This window comes from Poecilia formosa, unplaced genomic scaffold, assembly GCF_000485575.1.
Source record: "Poecilia formosa unplaced genomic scaffold, Poecilia_formosa-5.1.2 Scaffold84, whole genome shotgun sequence".
NCBI classification, from domain to species: domain Eukaryota; kingdom Metazoa; phylum Chordata; class Actinopteri; order Cyprinodontiformes; family Poeciliidae; genus Poecilia; species Poecilia formosa.
Genome location: NW_006800023.1, coordinates 1,896,297 through 1,917,786, shown reverse-complemented (window position 1 = coordinate 1,917,786; position 21,490 = coordinate 1,896,297). Strand labels below are relative to the sequence as shown.

The 21,490-nt window shown below is 37.3% G+C and overlaps 1 protein-coding gene and 1 long non-coding RNA gene across 3 annotated transcripts in view; one reads left to right on the top strand and one right to left on the bottom strand.

Annotated features, from left to right (window-relative positions):
• The window catches only part of LOC103141498 (general transcription factor IIF subunit 2-like), a 72,037-nt gene that overhangs the window by 47,729 nt on the left and 2,818 nt on the right, over positions 1-21,490 (top strand). The window contains exons 6-9 of one of the 2 annotated variants that reach the window (XM_016673882.1): positions 15,273-15,354; positions 16,820-16,916; positions 18,962-19,105; positions 20,959-21,129. In XM_016673882.1, coding sequence (XP_016529368.1) covers positions 15,273-15,354; positions 16,820-16,916; positions 18,962-19,105; positions 20,959-21,099 — 464 coding nt within the window. In that variant the 3' untranslated portion in view covers positions 21,100-21,129. Of the gene's footprint in view, positions 1-15,272; positions 15,355-16,819; positions 16,917-18,961; positions 19,106-20,958; positions 21,259-21,490 lie in introns of those variants that run through there. The other variant, XM_007557169.2, reaches the window with a different exon arrangement.
• Positions 1,710-21,418, bottom strand: LOC107836787 (uncharacterized). The gene is made up of 3 exons (XR_001662743.1): positions 21,406-21,418; positions 3,811-3,817; positions 1,710-1,784 (listed from the first exon to the last, which is right to left on the bottom strand). It is a non-coding gene; the product is annotated as an uncharacterized LOC107836787 (long non-coding RNA).

The following is a 21,490-nucleotide window of genomic DNA, read 5'->3' as shown; positions in this document are numbered from 1 at the left end:
TTGAAATGTGCCAATATATTTCTACTAGAAACTAGACTAAAAATAATTGGTAAAATTTAGTGTTTTGAAGTGTACAGACATGTTGTGACCAACTTATTGCTGTTTTTTCACCAAAGAAAAATGGTACACCATTTTGTAGACTTTATCATCTACAAAAAAAGCTACTTTATTTCCCCTGAGTTTAAAAAAATGGCGTGCTTGCTCAAATTCCAGAATTTATAACTTTTTCAGCAGCTTGTTGTCGGCACATTTACTTTAAGAAATTTCTTTAAATTATGACTTGAATTACATGATAATATCACTATTTTAATATTTAGATCCCTCCCATGAACTTGTGTTGCTCCCATTTGCATGCTTCCCTGGGTAGAGAGCCACAGGTTTCATATCCACAGAGTTTCCATGCATGGCAGTTAAGATATAACATCCAAACGTTGATATCGCCATGGTGATTGCTGTTAAATATGTTTGTGCAGCTCCAGTTTTCATGGTTCTCAAATGATTTGCTAGGGTGGCCAAGATTTAACGATGTTGTTCTGCTTTTATATTCCTGTAAAAGAAATGAAGATTTTCAGAAGAAATTTTCAGTTCGCTGGCAGTTTTATGGCTTCAGGCGAGGATCATGAAACGGACGCTTGTATCAAAGCAAAACGTATGTCATTAAATTTTCATTTGAAGTCCAGCACAGCTTGGGAAATTACCCCCTCGCCCTGGGTAGAGCGAAATGAAGGAATATTTATGGATTTTCTTTCTCCAAACATCGAGTGAATCAGAGTAACAGGTGTGATCCACTGATCCAACAGGTTTGAGCCACTTTTGCCCCCCCCAGAGCTGCCGTTACAAATTAAAGTCCGGAGATTCACTTGAGCAGAAGCACTAAATTTAAACACATCCTGCATGAATTGCTCCAGGTTACAGGTTTGAGCTCCCAGAGAGACGGCTCTCTTAATATCCGCTGTGATTTTCTAATAGTGGGTGATTAGTTGTGTCATCCTCAACAACACACGATTGGAATTGCAAACGAGGATCGGGTTGTGGGAGGCTAGACCTGGTTCCTTCCTCCTGTTGATTAAAACCGTTTCATTCAGGAGGATTATTGTTTCAGTTTTCCTGGAATAATGGGATTAACCCCGAGTTCTTCCTGGTTGTTGTTGTTCTTGCTGGATATCAAATTTCCCAAAATGCTATTAGCGAGGACTCTCCTCTGCTGTTAACAGCGGTGAATTATTCATAGCAGGGCTTTAAGAGCTTGTGGTTTAACATGGAGTCACTGGCTGCTGTGGAGCTGGCATGGCAACCACTTTAATAGAGCCTTGTATAAGCTCAGAGCTGTCAATCTCTTCCTTCATTTATTATGGGGATCTATGTGCTCTTTGCAGTTTGTCTCATTAGCTCAAATTCAAGAATTATGCTGCTTAGGAAAAGCAATTTCACAACAGGAGGGTATTGACCACACAATTATTTACCTAAAATGTTATTTTTCTCTGGATGAGAATATAATTAATTTCATCTCTTTGGGTGTTTTCAAAACAACACGTGGGTGCAAAAGTTTGACGTTAATCCAGATTTTTAAAGGTGACCATTTCTTGAATAGGTTAGGACATGTTTATGGGCTGTACAAAACATGTTCATTAAATTTTTTACACAAAGTCATTCTTGTATAATGGGATTTTATTCTGTTCAGTTCTGCTTTTTTGAACTCCTTTCAGAATTAGTTGTTTTAGGGCCTTTTGTCACTTTAAATCCAAATAAGCTGCTGCTCACCGTGACCCCCAAGTCAACGTTAACTCGTAGGTAAAATTCCTGCTAACAGATGCGCGGTTACACAACTGTACGTCCCACAAGAATGTACCAGTAGTTTCTGACAGCAGTTTGCCATTGTTCAAAGCACACAAAAGTAAAACTAACTTACCAAACCTTCTGGAGTTCCGTTTGGGTTGCTAGGTAACGGGCTGGGCTTGGCTGGGGTTGCTAGGTAACGGCGCAGTTCCAGTGGAATGTGACTTAACAGTTGGGAGGTTTTTGAAATGGCTTTTAGTTCAGACACCAAAAAGCATTAACTTACTGCCAAAAAACGACTGGGTAGTTTTCTTTTGTTTTTTGAACACACACAAAGTATTCATCCAGGTTTTTGCTTTGAATTTAATTTATTCTAATAGGAAAAGGGATAACAAACATCTGGTGACTTTTACTGAAATTCAAACTACACTTTGCAAAATAAAACAAGAGTTTGCCATATTCTGTTCAAGTTTCTGAAAAGACAAAAAAATATCTAGAAAATTTCAACTTGAAAAATTAACTGTATAGTTTGTTGTTGTTTTTTAATCTGACAAACTTGTGGGACCTTTTTTAAGTTTCAAATCTAAAATGATTCATAAGTCCCTTGTCTAGAGATGTCTTACTGGTTTTCTTATTTTATTAAAGTATTGTGAGCTTAGGTTATAGTTGAACAAGTAAAAATATAATTAAAAAGAAAAATACAAAAAGTTTTACTTTCAACTTGACATTTTTGGCCTCCAAGTGTTGACACTTCCGTTATAAATAAAGTCAAATATATATACTGCAGATATTTTCACTCATCGCTCTGGAAATACGAGTGAACTGGAGAGATACTGAGCCCACTACCTATAGGTTACTGGTCCCTAGTTCAGGTAATGGAAAAAGGACGGCAAATATCACTGAAAAAGTAAATATAGATACAGAAATGAAAGGTTGTGTCACTTTAGTGTTTGAGTAAAGCGTGCTATTTATACTAGAAAAAGGGCAACAGAACTCGTCTGTTCAATTTTTACATTGAATTATGTTCTGAACATTTACTGTTATTTTTTAAATCAAGATGAAACAGTGGTGACCTGAATCAGTAGCAGTATGTAAACAGCCCACCAGCTCCCTCTTCATTAGCCGCGCATCAAAGATTACTTTGTTGCATATGGATGCTGCTTTTTTCCTCGTTTAAAATCAAAATGAGTGGGCTCAATGCGGCTACAAAGGTCGGCAAATCACTACAAAGTTAACAAGGGGAATCATTATATTTTCTTAATGAATCAGCCTCTGGGCTCGGAAGGGATGAGCGCTAATGGAAAATTATATTTGGAGATCCAATCAATGTGACCCCTCCTTTATTGCTTCCGTGTTGTCAATATATCTGTCATAAGATCAATTTACCTTGTATTTTAATTATAAAGTGTGAAATCAAGTGTCGTCTCAAGAATAATGTTCATTAAGATGAGATACCTTATGAATAATCGGCTTTAATGCGAAGAACTGTGGCTGCATTCATAATCTTGCATGAATCTCAATAATTATAGAACAGAATGCGCATGGACACAGTTATTTATAGAGCAGCTATTTAATTTAGTTGTGTTAGTCTAATTTCTCCAATAAGTCCGGAGCTGCAGCCATTATGTGCACAGCAGTGGCTTTTTATAGCAGTAGCATCATTAACTCGTCAAAAGGTATGGTAAACGATAATCAGCTGTTCAGATTTCAAAGGGACGTCAACGCCAAGCGAAGAGCTGAAAATGTGTGCATGCCTCAGAGACGAACGTGGAGGAATTTTACTCGATGGAAGATCTGAAGAAGTGAATCTTTCAGCGGGATAGTGATCCAAAGAACAGGGGATGGATGCTGAAAGAATATTTCACGCAGGAAAAATCAGTTTCCGAGAGATTTTCCCAGACCTAAATACCAAAAACCACCTAAGAGATTACTGTCACATATTTCTGCAAACTGAATTAAAGGACAAGTACATGTTTCCCTATAAACTTGGATTCTGAGAAATGTGTTTATGCCATTTTGCCTTGAAAGAAATACCATTTTCCTCGACATTTAATGACTTTAATGCGTTGACATTTAATCAATCAATCAATCAATCAATCAAATTTTATTTGTATAGCACATTTCAGCAGCAAGGCATTTCCAGGTGCTTTACATAATTAAAGAAAAAAATAAGAACAGCATGTGACATTGAATAAACAATAAGAAAGAGAAAGAGATTTTGAAAAAAAACGAAAAGAAAAAAAAAGACGTCAAAAAAAAACACAAAAACATAAACACGGGAAGCACCCAGCCCACCCCGACTCACACGACCGAATAAAAAGAGTATAATCAAAACCCCATCGCACCACAAGTAGCAAACCACAGAGTTTTAGTCAAAACGCCATTTAACAAGGATTAAGCGATCTTAAATGTGGCAGGACTGCTCACACTTTCGTCCACTTTAACATCAGGGTTTATCTTTATTTAACATAATCATGTCTTTGATGTGAGATTGCTAAATGTGTCTTAAAATCAACAGGAAGAAATGGCATCTAAACAACTTAAACCTGAAACTAATGGGTCAGTTTTAAAATGTTTTATTGACAAAGATCACTTCGTACCAATTCTACATGTGGGAAAGTTGATTAAAAAAATTATTATTCATTTAGCTCAAACAGCTGCAGTTGATTAGATTGGAAAACATGTAGGAGAAGAAGTGGTTAGTCGTTTATTTAAAAAAGATCCATTATGCTAAATTCACATATTGCACTATTCTATTCCCATTTGGGTCTGAACTGCTTCTAAAAACAGCCTTAGCGAGGCCTGAGGTAAACGTAGAGGGACTGTGGAAACTGATACAGGTTTTACGTGTGTGGGGTCGGTTGGACCCCATTTCTAAACACAAAGGTTAAGAAAACAACCAGCCATTTTCTGTCAATAACTTAATGTTTTTTGGTGTCTGGGAAAACGAGCTGTTTCCAAAATTTCCCTGTTGAGTCATTTTCAATGGGTATTGTGCCGTTATCTGGCAACCCAAGCTGAGCTCCAGCATGTTTGGTAAGCTGGTTTTACTGCTGTATGTGCTGTACAATGGCTGCTGGAAAAGAGAACTTTACCATTCAGAGACCACTTGCTGAATTATTGTTGGTTGTGCAGGAGACTTCTGCTTTTCAAAGATGTACGGTTGTATAGTTGCACATCTGTTTGTAGCCATTCTCACATGCTAGTGTATACGTTGAGTTGTTGGACGTGGCCAGCAGCAGCTTATTTGGATTTAAAGTGACAAGACGCCCTAAAACATGTCATTCTGAAAGGAGTTTAAAATAGGCAGAACTGAAAAGTCTAAAATCTCATTATCTAAGAATGATTTTTTGGGAAAAATGTAATAAACATTTCTTCCTTAACCCATAGACACATCCCAACATTTTTTTGTACAGCAAAGATTTTAATTTAATAATCCTGGAGTAAAAAGTGAGACAGATTGATTTTTCTTGATGAGGAAAAACTCAACCCTTTATTTTCATAAACCTCACCCCTTAGAGAATCTTTTGAGAGATTCTCCTTTAAAATATTGGTGTTTATAAGAAAATCATACATTTTCTTTTTAGTATGTCAAATGTATTTGTATGTCACACATGTATTAATGGTAGTTCTTCAGGCGACAGAAGGCCGACTTTGTAACTGTCTTCATGTGGCTCTGAAGGTTCAGGTCAGAGTTCATCACTTCTCCCAGATATCAGGCCTAATCTCTAGTTTTCAGGTGTAGTAACTGAAGTTGTGTGTTGACTCTGGATCATTCCTCTTTAGGTCCAAACATAATAACTTCAGTTTTGTGTCTGTTCTGCTGGAGAAAACTTTGGCACACCCAGACATTTATCTGTCGCATTGTAATGTAGAGCTGTGTATCATCTGCATAGATATAGTAACTAATCTTATTACTTATAACCTGAACTAATGGGAGCATGTAGATATTAAAAGAGAGGGATCCCAGGGTTGAACCTTGGGGTACCACATATGTGACTTCTGTTCGCCCCAATGAGAAATTACCTTGAAACAAAGAAGTTCATCTTGTTCAGGTAAGATTTAGGTAAGAGTTATACGCTGTATTATCATCGATATGTAATAGTGTGTTCCTGTGTTTCTGCTTTAATAAAATGCCAATTCTCTGGAATATATCATCTGTTCAGATATCTCAGGAAAAGATGATTTTTTAAAACATGAATTTTAAACACATTCCCTCAAGAAATTGGCAGAAATGTTGTGACCAGGTTGAACCTTTTTATTTTGTAAAAATATGAGAATCATAGAAAATGAGAACAGAGACTGCGTGACCTGCCTCAGGCTGACTGGAAAAGGTTACTTATGCAATCGGTTTAAAAGATACTGAACAGAGTTTTAAATAATTTTAGAAAAAGATAGTTTTGCTTGAATTAAAGAGCAGTGTGAGTGCTGTATGATCAAATTAGCGCGTATGGCTCTGACTCTATATGTTGCGGCGGCGAAGCGCGAGGGGGGACTGACAGTCGGAGACAGTGATGGCTGATGGGAGGCCTGGTGGGCGGCGAGCTGTTTGTTGTTTTAACATTAGGGAGGTCGCAGCTTTGAGGAAAAGGGCTTGGAAGCAGATGGAGGTAAGAGACGGGCTCGAGTGGGTGGATGACCTCGCGTTCGCCTCTCTGTTCTCCAGCTGCCTTCACTTCTATGCTCTTTAAGAAATGCAAATTAACTGTATTTGTGGCTCAGATTGCTTCTTTATTGGTCTGTTTACTCACATCCTGCTGATTTAATGTTAATTTAGCTGCGTTTTATGTTGTACTGACAGGAATTAAGCTTCTTTCCTATTTTAATTATTTAGGAATTCAAATTATAAAGGAACTTAGGGTTACATTTTTTGCATTTTGCTTTTCTTCGTCTGTTTTAATTTTAGTGCTTGAATAAAAACAGAATATAACCCTCCTGTTACTCATTGAATAAAACTGTAGACATGTTGGACAAAATGTCATCTGAACGCAAAGAGCTTTTATTCCTCTCTGCCGTCTCTAAATCACAGCTCTGTTTCTGAAACGGGAAAATGTGTTTGAATAGCTGAACGTGGTACAAAAGAAGGTCAGGACAAATGAAATATGTGAGCGGATGAAAGAGCAGATTAAAAGCAGGATGTATTTATAAGAAACACTGTCTGGTTTAATACAAATTTACAGTGAAAGGCTGAGAGACCCAAGGAGATGTGTTCATAAAGATAACGCAATAAATGTTACTTTGAATTTAATAATGTTTATATAAAAGACACAAGAACTAGGCTGGCTAAACGAAGATATATTTGGAAAACAATGTTCTCAAAAGATTCAAAAAGCACATTTTTATCTTTCATATAATATTATCTAAAAGATAAAAATGTTATGTGTTATTTATATTAGAATTGTCTGAACATTAACATAAAGCCTGAGAGAAGCTTTAATGTTTGTCCTTCTGTGACATTTTTCCATCTCCGTTGAATCAGCTCACAGTCACAGCACTGACAGGAGAGCAAAAGCTGTTTACAACAGATAAAAACCATCGTTTTACCTTTCATATTCCAATAATATTGTAAAATTAAAATCTGTAACGTGTTTCGTTTTAAGGGTTTATCTTTCTCCATATTTGAACAAAGACGGCATTTTGTGTCCCAAACCGTCGGATAGCCCTTTTAATTTAAAAATTAAATTAATCTTTTTTTCCTGTAGCGTAATTTAACCCTGAAAACAACTTAAGTTTGATTTTAGGGGAAACAAATTGGAAACCAAACTCTGTTGTTGTTATTACAACTCCCCATTGCCAATAAAATGGCATAATATTAATAAAAAATTTGCTCTAATAAGCTCTAAACTACAAATACAGTAAACCTACAATAAAGTTTTGGATCTACGTTGATTAATATCCTTTTGCTACAAAAAAATATTTAAAAAACCAAACTTGATTTTAGTTTTTAATTCTTTACCTGCAGGTACTTTTTTGACTTTGCGATTTTGTCCCACATGACGAAAAATTTGGACACCCCTGATTTAAGTCAATAATTTCTTAATATTGGTGAAAACTTCAGATTATTTCACTTATTTCACGATTGTGCCGTTACCTAGCAACCCCAGCCAAGCGAAGTCTGTCTCCTAGCAACCAAATTCTAATTCCACACATGACACGGAAATAATCTTCTTTTTCAAAACAATATTAAGGAATTATTTTCTTTAAACAAGCGTTAGCCAAGCTATTTGCAGTAGAAACTAGAGGAAAATACTTGGTAAGGTTTTGTATAGTTGCAGTTTGATCAGGTTTTCAGGGCCTTTTTAAGAGAATTAGTTGCACAACATCAGCAATCCTTTAATATACGTAACAGTGGGACAAACAAGCTAATGAAGTCTATAACAGACAAATGATTTTCATTGGAACTAGCTGAGTTAACATTTACTGTTTTAAAATGACTAAAATGTTAAAATTTCTTTTAGTAGGGTGAATATCCTATGAATATATTTCAGTTGTCTTAGTTTTCTTATAACAGATATGATATAAATTGCGCTTTATCAGCCCATTTCAAATCGATTGTATTTTTATCACCATTTGCACCTTGTCTGTAAAAGACAAGCCGCCTGCTGCGACTCAGTGGATCGGCTTTGTCTGATAATTGTGCCGTTTACAGTGTGTTTGACCTTTTACGCTGCTGCCCACGACTTCAGTGAAATCTGTTAATGGTCCTCCCATCTCATAAAGCCTCACGATGCCCTTTGGCTGAAGCTTTGTGTTTCTGTTGAACCCTTAATCCCTTTATAAGGTCTGCAGTCATTAGCTCAAACACGGCGGTAAAAGATGTCCAGAGTCACATTTGAGGCGTCACTTAAAGCACAAATCACTTGATCTTTTCCTAACGAGGATTAACTGGCGCGTGTCTGCGCTGGTTGGGGTTTTATTTTCGTTAACGTCAGACAGAAAGCAGGTATGTGCAACAACGTGGGTTGAAAAGTTAATTGCGTTTTAAAAATGTGTTGAACCACACACTTACAGGCAGTTGGTGTTTCTGCTCTTTGCAGGTGACTTCACTGCCATCAAGCGCTTAAATGAATATTAAATTCACAATAAATTCAACCACCTACAGTGTGAAGCTTTTTGCCTCATGCAAGATGATAAATAAAATTTTCTTAAAAGTAGAAATTCATTTTATATATATAAAACAGAGACCTGTTTTTTTGAAAGATGGGAATGCAAATATTTGGGTTTTTATTATTAAATTTTGCTGATGAGTTTAAATTGAAGCCATGTCAAACCCTTTTCTATTTTGGGCCATATAAAGATGATAAACTCAAATTACCTTTTTTTCTGGTTTAAACTTTTGAGATATGGCAGTATTTACAATAAGAGCAGCGTCTGAGTCTGCTGGAAGACTTTTCAACTCCACTTTAATCACAAGCTTATATTTGGGGTCAAGTATTTTTAAATGCTTTGCCTTGATTTCTGTTCTAAAATCTGTTTGATTGCAAAAGAGCTCTGTGGGTTTTCATTACTAAAGTTATGAGTCTGTTTGATTACATGAAGCATTCTGTGTCATAGCTTAAAATATAACAACGCTGTGAGAACATATTTTATTTCCACCGTGATTACTTCTACTTCTCTTATGTAAGCTTGTTTTAAGTTTTTTTTCAGACAAGCCAACTTGTTGTTTTATTATGAAAGGCATTTTTAAATATATCTACATTATAGTTTTTCTATGAAGCGTTTATTAAGCCTGTATCCCATTAGAAATATTTGTACCACTTTAAGTTTTCACATTGCTCAACATGATAGATTGACACAAAGTTGGACATAATGGTGAATTGAAAGGAAATAAATGTGTGACTTTTTAGACAGGAGTGAAAAATGTTATTATTGTACATCATTTCTGAGTTTGGTCTGTTTTACAAAGAACAGACAATAAAATCAGCTTGTACACTTGTAAAGCTGGTAGAGATAAGACGTGAAACGTTAGGATAGGTCTATAGACTATACAAAACATTTATTACACAAAATCATTCTTTGAAAACAAGATTTTAATCTGTTCAGTTCTGAATATGCTGAGCTCCTTTCAGAAGGAGCTGAAACTTGCTGGAATTGCTTGGGTTGCTAGGTAACGGGGCTGGGCTTCTCGGGTTGCTAGGTAATGGGGCTGGGCTTCTTGGGTTGCTAGGTAATGGGGCTGGGCTTCTGAGGTTGCTAGGTAACGGGGCTGGGCTTCTCGGGTTGCTAGGTAATGGGGCTGTGCTTCTGGGGTTGCTAGGTAATGGGGCTGTGCTTCTAGGGTTGCTAGGTAATGGGGCTGGGCTTCTCGAGTTGCTAGGTAACAGCACAGTGCCCGTGGAATATGACTTAACAGTCCGGAGGTTTTTGAAACAACTCGTTTTCCAGACATAAAAAACATAAAGTTATTACCAAAAGAACAGCTGGGTGGTTTTTTTGGACTGTTTTTAGAAGCAGTTGAGACCCAAATGGAAGTACAAAAACGTGTAAAATGTGAATTTTCCATAATAGTTGCGTAATCTGAACACATCAAGAGTATGCAGGATTGGATTTGGACATTCTATCAGACAAAATCATAATAAAAGTGTTGAATTTTATTGGTACAAGAAAATTGTGAAAAAGCGCCTTTTTCATCATCGCATGTTATTTTTTTCCTCGTTTGTCCTCTTTATGTATTAATGTACTATTGGCGGGAGGAAGAAGGAATGCAAATCCCATAAAAAATCTAGGAAAACGAAAAAACCAATGAATCATTCATGTTGGCTCTTTTTGCTGAGGGTCGCTGTGTTTGATCTCACCAAAATCCCAATTTCTGCAAGGGCAACAAAGCAAGAGAGCCTTATGAAGTCCTGAATGATGAGTGCGTAGGAGAATTAGGATATTGAATGTCTGCTGAAGGTGTTGACCACAACATTGATGTAGTATTTAAGAGTTTCAATTTGAATCCAGTCAACTGTTTGTCTCAAGTGTCCCTCCCACACGCAGAAGCCTTGAGCTACTCTTGGCTGTGCTCTGTCTTTTCTCTCGTTTCTTTCTTTGTGTTCAGAAAGCACATTTTCTTCTGGATGCGAAATCTGTTTAAACCTTCGGAAAACCAGGTTGAATGGAAACCAGGGAAGTGGATCTCGTCTCTTTGACCCGCTGCTGTAACTTTGTGCAGCTGGAAGGAAAGGGGAAGACGTTTGCTGCATCTGTGCATACATGTTCCTCGTGTGTGGGTTGGGTTTTTTTTTTTTTTGCAAGCTCTGGCACTTGCCAGCCAATAATTGCACATAATTGCATCCATTTGTGGGAAAAAGGCAAAGATGAACATTAGTGAGATCACTGACATGTACTGCAAAGTGTTTGCTGCCTTAAGAGAGTCCTGCGGGCGGTCGACGAAATGTTGTGCTACACATGATGGCAGGTGGTTACTATGGCGACTGAGGCCAATGCATCTGCTTTTTTTTCCTGTATTAATTGACACCAAGTACCTTCGTTATATGTACATGGCCTTCTATCAAGTCATTTTCAGGAACTCCGAGTCCCAAAAACAGAGTCTGTTTGTCACAAAACTGGTTCTTTTTTTTTTCTTTGCAAATTTTTCAGCTTTTAAGAAGAAATGTTTTCAGCAATCAAAGGAAACAAACACAAAGTGTCAATCTCTAATCAAGCTCACCTTTTTCTTCAAAAGTGGGGAACAAACAAACATGTCGCACAGTTTTACTCTGATGATTTTCTTGTTTGTCAGTATCTGCTGTACTTATTCATGGCCTGTCAAGGATGTGACACTTCTTCGAGAACAATAATTGCAGCTAAATTACATCAACTTGAAGGGATCCTATTTCTTTTTCCTCCAAAGGGAAATTCAAATGCAGATGATGTAAGCTAGCTTTTGATCAATTTCCATCCTTCCACAATGTCTCTGCATGCATATTTATAAACGTTTGCCTACGTCTTCAGATATTGTATTAGGCAAATTAAAGTTTGTTTTGAGGTAATATTTTAAACATTCAACAGCGAGATTAGCCACAGAAACTGAGTTTATTAAAAGCATAGCCATGAATTAGGAACAGAGGCGACATCACACTGTGTGGGGGAGCTGTTAAAAAGTTTTACTAATGTTATGAGACAAAATGGTTTCGAATTTAGCAATTTAAGCTGCTGGTAGTTTATATTAGCGATATTCATGGTTAGCACTGATAGCTTTACTAATCACACTCAAAAGAGCAACAATTATCTACAAAGTGACAATATAATTGAATAGAGTTCAAGAAGTTTATGACTTGTGTTAAACCGTTTGAAATTTGTCTTTATTCAGTTACTGACGATAGCGAGGTAAAAAAATACAACTTATAAAGTTATTTCTCATCTGACATCTTATAACTATTATTGCTGTTACTAGTCTTATTACTATCATAAAAGCCCTTTTTAAACATAGAAACTATTACCATTTTATCACTGAAACATTTGTGAGCACAGAGCACAGAAGTGTTTCTTGAGCAGTGGAGTGAATATATTTAACTTGTTCTCACATTTGTATACAGAGTGAATCGGGTCAACAGTGGATCTGCTGATGCTTGTCGGGGCCAACGTGCAAGCACAAATATTAAGTTACACTGTTTTGACATGTGGGAGGACATCTGTAAAGCAATAAGTGCCTGAGCAGCAGTGATACGTTGCCTTGTTGTTATGTGGACAATACGCCGCATCATCCAGGCAACAAAAGACGCGGCGGCTGGCAGGTGATCCTGCCGATCCACCGTCCTCAGACGACTGAGGAGCAGAAATGTCTCTTCGCCCATGTGTTTTAAGCAGCAGAGGTTAAAACAAACACAAAAAAACAAAAAGAGGGAAGGAAATGACAAGACGGAACAGATTGATCAGTCAGGAAATCACAGATGAAGATGCGGGAGAGTTTCTTAACACCCGGTCTCTCTCCTTTGCTGTGTAATTTGAGCCAGAGACTCGTTTCTCTTCTGCTTTTATCAGATGCTGAATGTGAAATTTCTGGGCTTTTTGTGCCCTTTATTTGTCCACATAGCAGACTTAAAAAAATGATGCCAAATCCTCCAACAATGCACAATGGGGTAAGCAGTTGCCAAAGAAACGCCGACGCTCACCAACTGGACGCTGCCGTTTCCTGGCCAGTTTATTGAAAACCAGAAATGAAAAGCGATGATCGGAGAGGAGCAGAAGAGGCACCTTGTGGGCTGAACGGTTGAATAATTGGCCAAAGCACCTTCACAAAAGCACAGCGTGGAAAATTTTTTTATTTTTCAAGGTGATTCAGATGCGACAGTAAATGTCAGGATGTGGGTTTTGATGGTTTTATTGCAGCCTGTTTGAACGATTACTGGTTCAGGGCTGGGAACAACAATGACCTCATCCTTTTGTAGTGGATAAATATCGATTCATGAGGTTTATCCAACTGCAAACTTGGTCATTTTGAATTTAAAAGGTGGAAAATGGTTCCATCTATGGATAGTTGAGTTTTAGTATTTCTTGTCAGTGAATTATCTCATGCACAAACCGGTGTTTGTGTAAGGTTGAGTGCTCAAAAAGCGCTCAACCTTTTTAGCTTGAGCGCTAAAAAGGTTTGATTTAGGGTTTATTAAAAGACTAAAATATTTTATTTATCCCAAAGGGAAATTAAAAGTTGTTGTAATTCATATTAATTACAATTCTTCAAAGACTTATTGTAGCTGGTGATGGCTTTTGGCAGGAATGATATCCTGTAGAAGTCTGTTTAACAGCAAATTTGAAGAAGCCTCTGACTGAAGATACTGTTTTTGGTAAGACATCCTCATGAAGAGGATGTCAGTGATGACTTTTTTCCTTTTTTATGCTGAAATACTAATTTTTTGTTTTTGCCGTCTTTTTTGTACAGCTAAATGTGAATATTTTAACATGCTGCAGTAATAATGAAAACCACCTGATGGCAGTGTGGTTACATTTTCATCTGGTGCAGTTCGCTTTCACACTGCACTAAGTCAAACAATCCAAACCTTTTTTGTGTGTGTTACCTGTTCTTCTCCTCGCCTGTGGGGGCGCTGCACCCACAGGCAGCGCCCCCACAAAAACTTCTGAAGACAAGAGTGCAACTTCCTTCTTCACAAAATGTAAACAAAAAATTGAGATTTTAGCAGTTTTCTTTTTCTTTAATACGTTGTGGTTGTATCTACCTAGAATTTAATGGAATTAATTATTTTAAGCTTATTAAGTTGTCATATTAACCAAATGTAAATAATGTAAGTTTGACAAACAATTTGTTATATGTAACAATTTAACTCATTTTTTTAAAAGTAGGAGCTCCTTTCTCCTTTTTCAGTGTGCAAGTTTATTTATAAAGCAATTTTTCAAAGGAGGAAGACAAAAACAGGCGTCGATAAAAGAAGTTAAAGCTTTTAAATCAACATGGAGTGATTTATTGAAGCTCACTGACTGCTGATCTGATTTCCTCAGGGAACTCCCTCCAACATTTAGCTTTAATTGCTAAAAGCTCCTCACCCAAGCATCAAAAACAGACTTAACTGCTTTCAATTGAGCCTGTGGACGGATTTGTTTATTTGCAAAAACAACAAAACAAAACATGGTTTGGTTTTTCATACTTGTCTTAGTACAAGGTTAGTACAACATGACTTTTACAGAAATCAAGAGTTGAGGAATTAAAAGCACATAAAATGGTCTTTCTGCGTTTGAGAAAAATAATTTTTGGACTTATTTTACTTCCAATAAAGTGTGATTATCCAGTTAATTTTGTTAGAGTGAGATTGGATTAATTTGTGAATTAGAATAAAAAAATCAGCACCTAAAAACAGAGTATTCATGGATACAGTGAAACTTCAACCTCTTTCTTGTGTAACGTAACTCCAAATTATTCATAGAAAATTTTAATATTTGCAGACCTTTTCATTCTTCTTATCTAAAATATTTGAAAGAAAATTAAGCCCAAAGGTGCAATGCTAAATGACATGTTGGCAGCCAATCAGAAGTGCCGTTCAATTTCCTTGGCTCTGATTGGCTGAACCCCAAACAGCGGACATACGGAAGACCATAGATGTCACCATCTGCAGTGGGGGCAGATAGTTCTTACTGTTAAGGTATATTTGGGGTGTGAATTATTAAAATTTATTGATGTAAATGTTTGTAGAGTAGGTCCAAAGTTTTAAGGCTGTGGTTTGTAATTTCAGTTCACTGTAAAAATTAAAATGTGAAATAATGAAAACTTTGAGTTATTTAAAGTTTTGAACATAAATATGGTTAAACCAATGAAAAGAACCAGGAAGGGGCTAAACCCAATAATATGAGTTATGAGAACATATAAAAATAAAACAGAGCCTAAGATTGAACCCTGTGGGACACCGTATCTCACAGCAGATAATCTTAACCTGAGTGAGATTGATAAATTCATGTTTTTTATAATTTCCAAAACTTTTCTGTATCATTTCCATAACAGAGCGAGTGCATCTGTGTGTGTGAATCACGATGAGGCGGCTGAGTCACAGTTTGTGTTGCAGATGAAGTCAGTCTGGAGGGGACGGTGGTGCACAGAGCCGAGTGCCGGCCCGTCGTCTCCGACAGCTACATGAAGGTCAAGAGGTCAGTGAAGCTCCAAGCTGTTGGCTCTCTGGATTTTGACACGCATCGTTTACATTTGGTACAGAGCGGAAATAAATAAATGGATCGTTTTAAACCATTTTCTGCTCATTTTCAACTGGAGAGCAAATTAAACCAGTGGAGAAAATATAAAAACGAGCAGAAAATAAACAAATGTAGTGGTTTAATGATGTTTTCTACCTAACTAATGGCTGAAGCCCATTTTTCTTTGGTTCTACTCTTCTGACTATGGAAGCCCATTTCCACCAAGACAAAAACTAAATAAATAAAGAGCCAACAAGAAGTTGTGATTACAAAAGTAAAAGTCTTAATCACTTTTATTGTCATGATTATTATTTTTTTTAAACTTGAAATTGACTTTCTCCTTTAATTATGACTTTAAAGCCCCAGATTATTGTAATTATAATTTTATTCTCTTTAAATTTGATATCAAAATTTATAATTGGCTTTAACGCCCAAAATGTACTTTTATTCTCATATTTATTACTTTAATTTTCATAATTATGACATCAAAATGTGTAACTTCAACTTGGTTTAAATTAATAATAATAATTTAATTTATTATGCCATTGTAACATCAGATTGAAATCTTAAAGGGCACAAATTAAGTCAGTGTTTCGGCTATTCTGCAGTTTTCTGGAAGTTTGTTCCAGATAAAAACTGCATGAATGGTAATGAAATAATTCCTAGTTTATTTAACTTTTGCAAACTTACTTAAATGTCCTGTAAACACACAGAGAGAGAGGAGATTGATCTGTTTTGTAACCAAAATTGCTTCTTTCATCACTTAGCGGCTAAAAATCAAGAGATGTGAACTGATTTCATGTGAATTACAGCTGCTGTTGATTGGTGCACAGAACAACACCCCACTCCACTCTCCCTGTTTTTTTTTGTTGTTGTTGTTGTTCGGGTCTTTGTGTCCTCTTCACTGGAATATGTTTTTCCAGCCACATTTAGTGGATGGCATCGCTATAGCAACAGCATCTCTGTGGCAGATGCAGCGCTACAATGCGACCCGAGGCGAACAAACGGTTTGTATCAGTGTGTCAGCTCTCAGAGCGGCGAGGAGCAATTTAAAGGGAAAGACTTCAGGGATGGAAATGTTTACAGTTGGAGCTCCAGAAATGTCAAATTTATAATGCTCCTCACAATTAACTCTGTTGCAGGCAGAGATGACAGCGCGTCTGTCCCGTTTGCAATCACTCCAGTGGAAATGTCCCCACATGTTCCCTGTGATTACATAAAACACGCAGCGGGTATAAATGTTACGAGAAAGGACTGACAGAAAGCAGCAGATCTCCAAGGAAAGAAGCTGCCAGGGTAGATTTGACGAGATGAACCTGAAGATGCTGACAGCTGCTGCCCTGCCTGCCACCAGGCACATCTGTCAGCTTTTCCACAGAGACTCAAACGCCTCGCTTTTCTTCGTCTGCTGTGTGTCTGCCAGGCTGCAGGTCAAGTCCGTCAAGCCGCAGCGTTTGGTGCAGCAGCTGGACCGAGCCGTCGCCACAGTCTTCAAGCCTGTGGCCAACCACGACTTCAACGTAAGGAGGACGATGCTGCAGGCGTGAAGGCGTGGCACCAGTTTGGGTCAGAAACGGAGACGGTTTCAGCCCGGCGACCACAAGTTTACATACACTCACCAGCATGACTGACTGCTCCACTGCCTGGTGGTTACACATTAAACAGTGGCAGAAAATGCTCAGAGAGGTGGCAGCAAACACTTTAGTTTGGCACAAACTAAAGTGTTTGTCCAAATTGTTTTTACTATTGCATTTGAAGCTTAAATTGTTTTTACTATTGCATTTGAAGCTTAAATTGTTTTTACTATTGCATTTGAAGCTTAAATTGTTTTTACTATTTCATTTGAAGCTTAAATTGTTTTTACTATTGCATTTGAAGCTTCACCTTTTTATGTAACTTTAACTGAAATATCTTCTTGCTTTATCCTGTGCTGTGATTCATTAAGCAGCACAAACTGACCTTTAAGGCAAAGTGCTCTCAGCGCCGTCACTGACTGTGGCTTTTAGCAATGCTCTTTAGTCGACTTTAATCAGTCTGTTGGTTAAAAAAGCGAATATTTACCTGCTTATTCACAGATGAGAGCAAAACACCTGAAGATTTGATTGGTCAGCCCTGCTGCAAATATAGAAATTATCTGTTATCTGTTTTTTCAAATTTCATCCTACTACAACCACAAATTTCAATGTGATTTAGTATTTAAAGGGAATTAAAACAGTACTTTGTTTTTGGAAAAATTTATCAGTAGTAATCTGAAAAGTGTGGCGTGCATTTGTTTTCTGAGTCAATATTTTATTTTTTGTGGTTACAGCTGAAAGACTTGATATTTTTTTTCATTGCAAAACACCATAAATTCTATCAGATTGGATGCAGAGAGGTTCTGGTTCTGGTCTGTTCAGCATGCACAGAACCAGAACCAAACATGGAGGAGAAGCATTCAGCTTCTAGGCTGCACTTGTCTATTCTAGTAGCCATTATACAGTGCAGTAGAACCAGCTGACCAAATGTTCTGGAATTCTGCTTGGGTTGCTAGGTAACGGGGCTGGACTTGGCTAAGGTTGCTTGGTAACGGGACTGGACTTGGCTATGGTTGCTAGGTAACAGGACTGGCTTGGCTAAGGTTGCTAGGTAAGGGGCTGGACTTGGCTAAGGTTGCTAGGTAACGGGGCTAGACTTGGCTAAGGTTGCTAGGTAATAGCGCAGTACCCACTGTGACTTAACATTTGGGAGGCTTTTGAAACGATTCATTTTCGAGACACCAAAAAATATTAACCTATTGTCAAAAAACAGCCTGGTGTTTTATTTTTTTAAGCGCTTTGGCTGTTTTTAGTAGCAGCAAAGACTCAAGCGGCTGGATAAAAACATACAAAATGTGAATTTTCAATTCATTGGTTTTGATTTCTTTTTCCTCTTAGAGACTTTAAGTCTTGAGATGTTTTATAACCCAACCCTACATTAAAATTCTCCACATTTTTATCCCTGTGCTGTGTCCCTTTGTCTACATTTATGTCTGAGGCCGAGGTTTAATACATGCCACACTTTTCAGATTATTCTTCCACTTCCTAATTTAATAAACTTAATGTCTGTCGCATAAAATCCAAATAAAAGGTAATTTAGTCTACGAGTTAGTTTTGGGTTTTTTGTTATAGTTGCTTTATTTCATTGGAACTTTTTTGTTTTTCTTATTCAGTTATTTTTAATTAGTTTTTAGCGTTTGCCAGATGTTATTTCTTATTAGTTAAATATTTTTAGGTTTTAATAGTAGTAATTTGAACTTATTCAAACTTTGGTTGATTTTTAGGTGCAGAATTCAGAAAGGTCAAAGTTTTGCATTGTGCCTGGACTAAACTCCAGTCACAACTTTTCCTGTCACCATTTTGGGGACTAGCTTCAGCGCTGCCAGAACGAGTACAGAGTGTCGTAATAAAATGATCTAAACTGCTTGTTTGGGGGGAAAGAAATCAGTTTTAAGTTTTTGTTATTTCTAGAGTTTTAGATCACCTTGGTGATTACATACGAAGTCGCTGTTAATGTTAAGGATGGTTAATTTTTAAAACTTTTTTTGAAGTTGGAGTATGAGAAGAAGAAGAAGTCTGACGGTAAGATGGTGAGGGCGGATCGGCAGCTGGTGTTGGACCTGCTCTTCTCTGCCTTTGAGAAGCACCAGTACTACAGCTTCAAGGACCTGGTGGACATCACCAAGCAGCCCGTGGTGAACAAACTACACTTACCATGATCACTGAAGGCTCCAAAAAACACACACACCTGCCCACTTTCCACCTTGCATTGTTAAATTCGAACCAGCCGCCCACGGCATGACGTCTGTGGCTATTCACACAATCTGTTGTGGCGGAAATTTTAGGCTCGAGTGTGCACACACAGTGCGAATCGATACCGCGCTCTGGATTCATTCCAGCTCTCAGAGAAAAAGCAACGTGTAGGTGCAGATGAGACCTGCAGGTCCTCCTCTCGCTCTGATTGCCTCTGATTGCATAACCATCGGCTGAGTAGGAGTCAAACGCCCTGATACACTCCACTCCAGCGTTTCCCTCCCAAAGCACTTGGCCAACACTCAAATTAACTGAACTAAAGTAACCGAAATGTCCATTATGAGAAGTTTTGAAGCACATCTCTAGTGATCGGCTATCGGAGCGGCTGAAGGTTTGGAAGCTCGACAGAGACACCTTGTGGTCACTCTGGGACATAACATCCCACAGATCATTCCTCGTCTTTAAAAATGTTTTGTATATTTGTCATGTAAAAAACGCTAAAAATGATTTGGTTCAGATTAGCATGTAGACAGAGTTGGCTAGTTACATTTATTTAAGCAGAACAGAATAGAAACAACCTTTATTATCCCGCAAAGAGAAATTCAGGTGTAAAGGTTCACACAAAAAAGTCTTTGAAATTGCAACAATAATAGTAATAATAATACTATTAATATCCTGTAACTTTTTGGGAAAAAATTGCCTTATTACTACACTGTGCTTTTTACTTCAGTAATTTTTTATGAATTATCGGTACACTTGAGTAAAATTTCTGGTCACTCTGCCCACTGTGAGAAACTTTACTGGATGAAAATAAACATTTTCTTTATTGAAAACAAAAAATATGTTTGAAAAAACTGAAACACACCAGACAAAGAAGCACTGCTGCATTTTTAGTAAAGTTACTCCAGTTTATTGAACTAAATTGATTTGGATAAATGTTTTTTTTTGGCCTGATTTATGATTATTTACATGAATTACTTTCATTTTGAGTTTTACAATACCAGAAGCTCCACATAACTTTATACTTTGGTAATTTTTAAATATTCAAAATTTGTTTTGATCAGTAACTCAGTACTTGAGTGGCTTTGTTTACCAAATACTTTTTCACTCTTTCTTTAGTAATTTCTTGGATGGCTACTTTTTATTTTTACTTGAGTAAAAACTGATTTTGCACCTAATCAGAAACCATTTGACCCTCCTGATTACTTGGTAAATGAGCCACAGAGTGGTTTTCTGTCTGTATCTGAATGGTTTTATCTCGTAAAGCTGCAATGGAAACACTTTTTTTGCATCACATGATCAAAACGCAGAAGACAAAGATGACAGGAAGTAGCTGGAGAATCATGTTTTTATCATGTGACAAACTTTTTAATTGCGTTTTTTTAACAGAAACACCAAAATTTCAAAATTGTGTTTTTTCTTTCAACATAAGACAACAGTTGGAGACAAAGATTTGTGCACATTTGTATTGGAAAAGCAGTGAATGACTGTTTCTCCTACGTTTTTTAGACTGGGGCATGATTCTGTTGTTTTTGACATTTTCTTATCTCAACTAAACAAGTGATGTGATTCGAGGACTGGCAGTCATTTTGAACCAAAACATGCAGTTAATCATAAGGGCTAAATTGGGTTAAATAGCTGTTTTATTGTTTGATCTGAAAAATTTAAGTGTGACCAAAAAGCAAAAACAGAAGGAATCTAAATTGTTGTTTTTTTTAACACTGTACATTTCTCCACACAGCTTTGTTTCTCTGTTGATGCTTCATTTTATTGGAGTTTCTCCTGTGCATTGCAGACATATCTTAAAGAAATCATGAGGGAAATCGGGGTATGCAATCGCAAGGGAGTGCACAAAAGCACCTGGGAGCTGAAGCCAGAGTACCGTCACCACCAACCGAGTGAGGAAGAGGAGCAGAAAAGCCCCAGCTCCATCTGAGACATCTCACCTCAGAAAATGCTATATTTTGTTTACAATCGGTGGAAAATCATGTATAATGTTCAGCATGATGAATATAAGTTGTGGGATTGAGTCCATTTTGCTTTCAGTAATGTTGCCATGTTTTCAGTTCTCTGGATTAAAACTGTTAGAAAACAGTGTCTGTCTCTCCTGAACTTGTTCGTTCAGCAGGTATTTTTCACAGTAGACAAAGCACAGTTGGAGCCAACAACAACAATCTGTTCCAGCTGTTACCACAAAGCTGCGCTGCAATTAGTCATTTAATTACCCACACCTTTGTTTGACACGTGAAAATGTCCTCCTGTGATTCGAGCCCCACTAAAACTGATGAATTAGTTGGCGCCAGGCAGCCACCCTGCGCGGCTGATAA